General features: G+C 39.7%; 1 protein-coding gene across 2 annotated transcripts; it reads left to right on the forward strand.

Moving 5' to 3' along the window:
* The first annotated feature begins 4,015 nt into the window (after window positions 1–4,015).
* LOC137291452 (uncharacterized) lies at window positions 4,016–7,643 on the forward strand. Of its 2 annotated transcripts, none has more exons than XM_067822811.1 (2): window positions 4,016–4,173; window positions 5,441–7,643. In XM_067822811.1, the coding sequence occupies exon 2, from the start codon at window positions 5,505–5,507 to the stop codon at window positions 6,723–6,725; it is 1,221 nt and encodes a 406-aa protein (XP_067678912.1). In that variant the 5' UTR covers window positions 4,016–4,173; window positions 5,441–5,504; the 3' UTR covers window positions 6,726–7,643. The 2 variants fall into 2 exon arrangements, with proteins under 2 accessions (XP_067678912.1, XP_067678904.1); XM_067822803.1 differs by lacking the exon at window positions 4,016–4,173 and adding an exon at window positions 4,474–4,530.
* The last annotated feature ends 1,080 nt before the right edge of the window (window positions 7,644–8,723 follow it).

The following is an 8,723-nucleotide window of genomic DNA, read 5'->3' on the forward strand; positions in this document are numbered from 1 at the left end:
TAATCACTGTACGTGCACCTTTATGCATTATGATTATGCATTTACGATGATGATGATCATGACGACAAGTTCATTAGATGTGATGCTATGTTATGCATATTGTGTATATTGTGTTATAACAGAGAGCCTTCTTCCACCCCGGTATGGAACAGTTAAGTCACTCATAACCCTTAGTCTGCGTTAATAAAACATTGGACTTACTGTGTCATGGCCGCTACAGGAACACAAATATTAGCGACACAAATGTATTTCTATTTCTGGGAGCCAGGAGACAACGAATTATGTAAGTCAGGATGTTTTGTAGTCAGGTGGGAGCGGAAGACAAATTAGTATTTGGGGCCGAAAGTAGTAACTATGGTGTCGAATAAACACCAGACAAGCACATTTTAGCAGCATGCTACACACTACTAGCCTAAACTAAGGCTTTGTCTGTGAATATATAATTTTGATTGTGACAAATAGATTGGTATAAAATGAAAAGGAGGTCAAGGGAGACCAGTCCTGAACCTGACCTGATGAAATCTATACTTGCTTCACTTAGGGCTTAAGCATTGCACAGAGGGTTAGGCAGTAGGGACAATATTGTGTTTAGGGACTATGAGACAGACTAATGCTAGCTTTACATGAAATTACATCACGTAGAAACTCGCAGGCCAGTAATTATTTCTATAGCTGACAGTGTAGCTGCGAATAGTCGTGAAATAATGCGACTTTAAACAATAGTTTATCACTCACTGACGTTAACCTTTTTCCAGCTTCTGCACACTTTAGTGTTTCCGCTTATATTAGACATCCATGATCACCATTTCGTTTATTAAATTATATCGAACATGTTCAGGATTTTGAAGTACTAAGAAATTATAACAACAGGAGCGGGCTTACATAGACTACAAAGGATGTTCAAGCATTGTCATAAATTTGTTAAATGCTGCTAGGGCAGTGAGAAGCGTCAATGAAGCATGACCACAACGCTACTAACATGCGCATGCGCCTTGACCTCGGGATAATGTGCATGTGCAACGTCAACGTCTAAAACTCGAGATCGCGAGATCGCGAGAACGCGAGAAAAGGAAATGTCGCATTCTCGTGTTCTCGCGATTTCGTGTTTTTGTGGCCTTGTTTGACAAGTCGAGTTTGCGAGATTGCGAGATTTGACAGCATGTACAAATGTCGCATTCTCGTGTTATCGACATTTGACAGAAACGTGCTCTGTACCAAAAACACGAGAATGCGAGATCGCGAGAACGCGAGATTTTGGCCAAATCTCGCGTTCTCGCGATCTCGCATTCTCGCACTTTTGGCTTTTTAGGCTTGCTTCCAAAGGTCGAGATCGCGAGAATGCGAGATCGCGAGAATGTCCCTTACAGTATTCCATAACTAACCGTGTTGAATTTGTCAATGGAAACCAGAATGGAAACAAACTGAGAACATATAGCATATATAAGCAGAACATTCACACATCTCAAAATGCGAAATTGTATCTTCCAAGAACAACAAAGAACCTTTAGTAGCATCACTGCACTGTGGAAAATTTCCCCTCGATATAGTGAGTGGCAGATATTACAAGCCTATGACTCCCCTAGAACATAGACTCTGTCAGCCTTGTAATAAACAGATGACAGAAGATGAAGTGCATTTTGCAGTACTCTGTGGACTTATCCCTGAAAGATTCGTGTGTGTTTTAAGTGTAACGATTGCCTTGAGGATGAATGTCATGTTTTTATTTCAATGTCCACATTATTTTGATTTTAAGTTACATTTTGCCATATCGGATGCTGAGATGTTCTATTTAGCAGGCCAAACCTGCAAACTTTAACAGGAAAAACGGCAAGGTATCATGATCATTCATCATGATGGATAGTCTTTTTTCAGAATGTGTAGTGTATGCTTAGCCATTATTGCTTTTCATACCATTTATTAATTATTTAGTATTTTACATTATATATCAGTCTCTCGTAAACATTAATGGGTGGCTCGTAAATGATAATATGTGATTTTGTCTTGTCTAGAAATATATATATATATATTGTAAATACTTAGTGAGACGTTAACAAAATATATGTCTGCCTGCAATGTAATGTTATAACTGAATGAACATAGCGCAACTCACTCAAATTACAAGCAAAACAATATTAACTTTAACATTCTTTAATTTCGGTACATATAAAAAAAGATGAGGTTTTTTCACACATCCAAATTGAAACCGGTCGATATATTAACCAACCCAGATGGAAAAGATTATGTTTTGTATGTAAAGATAACTTTATTGAAAGTTTATTGAGTTTTGTTTTATTTCCGTGTGTAAATACTATCAAAATCTGATCACGAGATGTTTCTACTTACCACTTACAGTCTATCTAATATGCAGTTGGTAATCCAGATGTTGTAAAGACATAGATATTTATATACACAGTGCAATGAGATTCACTCCTATGTCGTGTCAGTATGTAGTATCAGATTTCCTTTTGTACATTTTATACAGACCCATTGTCTTTTGAACTATAGATGCACATATGCACTCGTACCGCTCTGAAATCCTGAAATGTAGCCTGGGCCTATGGCCTTCATTACTAAGAAAATAAAGATTGTTTGCTTGACCATAATTGATCTATTTCAGAATAGCACCCCTCCTACTTCATTAGTTTCCCAAACATCTACACTCCCTCATTTAGACCCAATTTTAAAAACAACAACAACCAAAAAACATATAGTGATAATTTATTTCAATAAATATTTCATAGTAACATGTAACGTACTGAGAGATGTTATATTATCTTTGAAGTATGTGATACGGTCATACTAGACTATTAGGAATCTACTGTAGCCGATGTTAATATGAGTATGTTTGTATGTATTGAAATATAGAGTTACAGTAGCATAATACATGAGTATTTCATAGATATAGGTGACGGGAAATGTATAAATTAAGATAAAACAGTAACGTGACCCTCTTATGTAAACAGGGCAAGCATTTGTCTACTCTATTTTCCTATTCAATCTGCATGCTCATGTGATCATTAGAAAGTAGTTTTCTAAAACATAGTTGACTATACTGTACAAATTTGGCTTGATGAGATAAAAAAATATGTCAAAAGCTGTAGTATAGTGGGTATTACGATGTTATAGTGAGGATGTGTTCTAACGAAGGACAAACATTCTGCCTGCGATTGAATCGATGCGCGGGAATAAAATGATAACAATGCATCCGCTAGTGGAAGAAAACGGAAGTCTCTTCTCTGATTAAAATGTCCCCGCAGCACGCTTCCGTCTTGACTACGTACATAAACACTAGGGTGTGTTCCCAACATATATGGAATGTATAAATGAGATATCCTTGTCTGTGATGCGACAGACAACTGTAGCAAGTTTTCACATTTTTTTCTCACAACTGACCGGACAGGAAAAACTATAAATTTTAAAACCCATCAATCACTATAGCTTGATTACCTGTCAAGATTGTCCCATTCAGGCCGGTGTTCATCACAGATAGGCACTTGGGAACGTGGTATTGATCCTGAGAAAAAAATATCCTTCAAGACTACATGGGAAACGCTGGGAATGAAAGAAGCAGTAGAACAGATTAGTACAGCGCTTATGATTCATTAGAGTGAGTGGGTTTAGATTTACGCCGCTTAGGCAATAATACCATAAAGTGGTGGATACCAGAAATGGACTTCACACACTGAAACCTTGTGGGGAGATCGAACCCGCGTCTACGGAGTGACGAGCGAACGATTTAACCACGATACTGGAACATGAAGTTATATGGTGCATTAAGTGGTTAATGGACAGGGAAGCATTGGTAGTGACACAACAATTTACTGTGCCAATTAGTCCACTGATTTACCAAGATGGGTCAGTGCCTATGAATACCTGAACAAGGACCAACATCAGTTGTATGATCCTTAGCACGTTTGTGGTATCGTTTGAGCACTCCTGTGAAAAGGCAGCCATGTGACCATGCTCATTCATAAATACCATGACAGCAGTCACAAATATTCATAAACTGATTCAGATATTCCAAAGCGAAGATGTTTCTCGAGGCTTTGTCAAACACTTTGAGAAGTTGAATGGCCGAGAGGACATGCGATACGGGCTTATTGTGACACACACACCAACTCCGTGACTGATACCGTATGCTATCAACTTTTACATACGAAGAAATATCGTCCGGTGAGTGTATTTTAGTTTATTTTTTATTGTATACTATTTATTACCTTTCTAAAATGACCGTCTTACAGGTGATAGGAATTTGGATGGGGACGGAATGTGAAGGCTTGAGCTTTATTTGTTGTATGTGGTAAATATTAACCCGAGACCGGAGCGATATAACCAGTAATCAATATACCCGAGGCGCCAGTCATGTATCCGACACTCGCCTATAACAGGAGAAACCTGTTTCAGAAACCCAAACCAGCGTCGCAATAATCGAACAGGCCCAAACTGATAGCAAGTGCTATATATCACGTGACTGGTACTCGTTGAGCTGGTGACGAACTGCTACATGCACATAAATATCGTCTGGTGAATGTAAGTTCCGTCTCATTGTATATCATTGATATTGTTTCTAAACTGATAGTCTTACAGGCAATATTAAGTTGGATAGGAACTGTACGCAAAGGTTTGAGCTTTAAAAAATATTGTGTTTGGATGTAGTAAGTATGAACCTGAGGCCGATTGATCGATTTGGCCAATACACCCGAGGCACCAAGGGCTCGGGGGAATGTTTTACGTGTGCGGCGAGTTATACGGCTGATTAATTTGTTAAATCAAGGATTTCGCATTATTTACTTTGGACCTTATATTGGTGTTTTTAAAGTTTAATGCTTTCAAAAATTTCGTATATTCGTTTTCAAGAGCTCACCCCTTCACAATGTAATGCACTCTTCCAACATAGATTTCCCTACGTTGCGTTTGGGCGAATGATTTCCGCTATTAGGGGCAACAGCTTTTAGAGAGATTGAAATCTTCATGCCGTCCACATTATTTACGGTACCTATACTGACTGAAACCAAACTGCTTGGTTTATGGAAGCTGACATGTTTAAATAGACCCGCAGTAGTGTCAGTTGCGTAAGGGAGTTAACACTGTGTTGATAGTGACGTAGACGGCTCCTTGTTCAGATGTTATCATATTCCAGTAGCCACGTTTGTTGACAGTTCACATGTAGTTTAAACAGTTAACTAAGTCTGAACCAAGTCTTGTGCTTGTGTATTTTCAAACTGTCTTGTGATGGTGGAAATGCAGTTCTGACTATGATGCTGTTTATCAGTTTAATGTTTCAAAATGAATATTTTGATCAGACAGTGCCCCTATACACATTTTCATTCCGAAATCTTATCAGTTCATATGATGTTTCTGATTAACCTCAATATTATCATCAATAATAGTAAAGTCTCTAGGTGAATATATAATTTGTTTGTTTGGTTTTTGTTTACAGGTAATAATACCACAAGAGGACTGCATACGAATCATCGTTTTAAATGATATCCATTGCATGAACTATGTCTTTCCGGATACTCTACCCATCGATACGAAGATGCCACTTGTTGCACAAGGGACTTACAGCTGTCCCAGTGAGATACAATGCAGATGCTCAACAGATCTATCGCCCATATGGAAAAACCGGTGACGGAAGTTATGGATCAACACTCGGAAAACAAAATGTTGGATCTGTCTTGCCTGTACGGGAAAGGATTCTCAGATTGGCCCAAACCATTCCTTTCACGGACAAAGACTCGGCCTTCAACATTGCCGACTATGGTGCAGCTGATGGTTCCACTGCCATGGCCATTTTCGGTGAGTTGTTGGCAACATTGAAAGATCATCATGGTCCCGATACTCAGTTCCAGGTGATCTATGAAGACTCGGAAATGAATGATTTCAATTCCCTCTTCAAACGCATGTCAGGAATCATCCCTGATCCGCCGTCCTACCTCCTAGAAATGGACAATGTCTATGTTCTTGCCTCAGGGACAAACTTCTACAAGCAGTGTGTACCTTCAAACTCAATCCATTTTATGATGTCACTGGCATCTGTCCATTGGCTGTCGAAGACTCCCATCTTTAAAGACTCAATTTACAAAGGTGACATGAGTAGTGCTGAGGAGACGACTGCACTACACAAGCAGGCCGAGTTGGACTGGGAGACATTTTTACTAAGTAGGAGTACAGAACTGAAACGGGGAGGCTTACTTGTCGTAGGTGTTTGCGCTGAGTTTCAGGACAGAAACACTGGAGAGAAAAGATACACTCTTTATTCCTTTGTTGGACTACTGAATGAGGTATGGAAGGAATACAGTGAATCTGGGAAAATCTCCAGAGAGGAATTCATCAATACAAATATGTCCACCTGTTGTCGCACCATGGAGGAGGTGAGAAAACCATTTGATGAAAGATGGTCACCCGTTTCAAGGTCAGGATTAAATCTCTTGTCAGCTGAAGCTGTAGTTAACCCTGATGTATTTTACAACGATTGGAGAGAGAAGAAAGACAATGAGGGAATCGATGATAGGGATGACTTTGCCAGGAAGTACATATCTGCTCACAGGAACTGGAGCAACAGCACCTTCATGAATGGTCTCTCGGACTCCCGATCACTGGAGGAGAAGGAACAGATAGTTGATGGTCTGTACGACGACGTGGAGAAACGTATGTCAAGGATGAACCCCGAAATATTCAAGGATGATGTGAAGTTTATATATATCGTGATCAGAAAGGAATAGTCATCCAAGAAGAAATGGCTTGGAGCTCAGGATAATGATGCCTTGTAGCGGCCGATCCTAAGCAAATCAGACTGTGAAGTGTTCGATTGACCGGAGTTTCCAGTTACTAATTTTTAAGTGACAATTTCGTTTAGGCGCACAGAGATTCCGCTGTGTACAGGTAAAGAACAAATATTGTACTCATTGTATATGAACTATAATACATATCTATACATGAGGACGTGGTGGGCAAGCTGTCTAGGGCGCCGGGCTAGTGATTCAGCGAATTTGAGATGCCGAGAGCGAGTGCACCTGTGACCGGGTGTAAAAATCTTGGCGGCAACTTTGTGACTCTTTAAGTGTTGCCCCAACCCCTAATGTACAGAAGACAAACTGTGCTGGATAGTAGCTGCATGAATACTTGCAAATACCCATTTGCGGGTACGGCGACGTGCAGTGAAACTTCAACAAAGTACTGTGCCTACGTGTCCCAGTCTACCTAACTATGAATGGTTACCTCGTTAGGACAGGAAAGTTTGTTTCTTTTTGAGAAACCCATCCACGTCTCGGGCCTAGGTCTAATGTCGTTCATCTCATAGTCGAACACATAGACAGCACCACCTATTACTGGCTTGTCATAGTTCATGTGAGACACTTTACCATCATTGCGTGCAGCCTTCATGAAGGGGAAGAGTTGTGAGCTAGCTCCACGCACTCTCTTAGTAAAGTCTTCTGAGATTCTGAAGTATTTGGTACCTTTGGGGTATTTTGGCAGCATCCAGAACAGCACATTTATCTTCATAGAAAGTAAATCTGACAATGACAGGCCGACTTCTAGACTTTGAATGGAGCCTATGAGGTCGATAAATGGAAAGTGATGTGGCATTATCTAAATGAAGTGAAAATTCCATAAAATCTCTAATACACTTTTCACTCTCACTTCACTTCTCTCCTCGTTTATCAGATAAACCATGGAATTTTAAGTTTGACCTACGACACTGCACCTCGAGTTTATCCGTCTGAGTTTGGTCAGGGAGAGTTTGGGGATAGAGTTTGGTTTTCAATGACATGTTTTCCTCTTGGAGTACAGATATTTTTTTATATTTTAGTCCTGGGCAAACATGTCAAACATGTCATTCAGTTGAGTGATCTGATGCTGTATTGAGGTCAGCGTTACAGCAAGGTCACTCAGCGTTGTGATATTGGGATCAGAGGTTATACACTGCTCAGACATATTTTGAACTGATAAACGCCTTTGAATCCTGTCTGATGCTGATCTAGGAGGCCCCGGATTTGCCCCAAGATCTCCAGCAACAAGTAGGAGTGGCTGCACTGTCATAGGAAGAAGAATCAGACGCAACCACAAACATGTCCCGTATGGTATTGTTTTCAAAGGGATGCATGACATGTCTCGTGGACTGAAACATCCAATTTCCGTCCTCCATTCAACAATATCAATCCCGATATTCGGTCTGAGGTTTATGTGCATGTTAGGAAAACATATTCACCAAACTGTTGACTGTATGTATCGCTGGAGACCTTGTACTGAAATGAAATTCGCACTGCAAAGATAAGATCGTAAATGTGGAAACTTAAATCCATGTGCAGTTTTATGTGTAAAATCAGCTCGAGGATGAATATCATGTGTTATTTGTGTGCAAGCACTACCGAGACCTGCGAAATAAGTATCTTCGAAACTTACGGATATAAGAATCAATATTTTATGTTAAATCTTTTAACTTCCAAGAAAGAAGATGTTATTATCTCTGTTGCTCGTTTTCTGAAAACTGTCTACTGTTTTAGATGTAAAACGTGGTAAATATGTAAATTTTGAAAAACAATTAACCGTACTATGGGACGTTTGGCCTAAAATACTGAATAAACTGTCTGTCTGAAAGTTTATTGTGCCTAATGGCTGCAAGAGTTGGATGATCCCCAGGGAGTGGACACTGGTGATATGTTGTATCTCTGAGACTGATATCCAATGATCAAGTGAAAAACAAAGAAGTGCTTTGAGCA

The sequence above is a fragment of the Haliotis asinina genome, chromosome 1 (assembly GCF_037392515.1).
Source record: "Haliotis asinina isolate JCU_RB_2024 chromosome 1, JCU_Hal_asi_v2, whole genome shotgun sequence".
Taxonomy (NCBI): Eukaryota; Metazoa; Mollusca; class Gastropoda; order Lepetellida; family Haliotidae; genus Haliotis; species Haliotis asinina.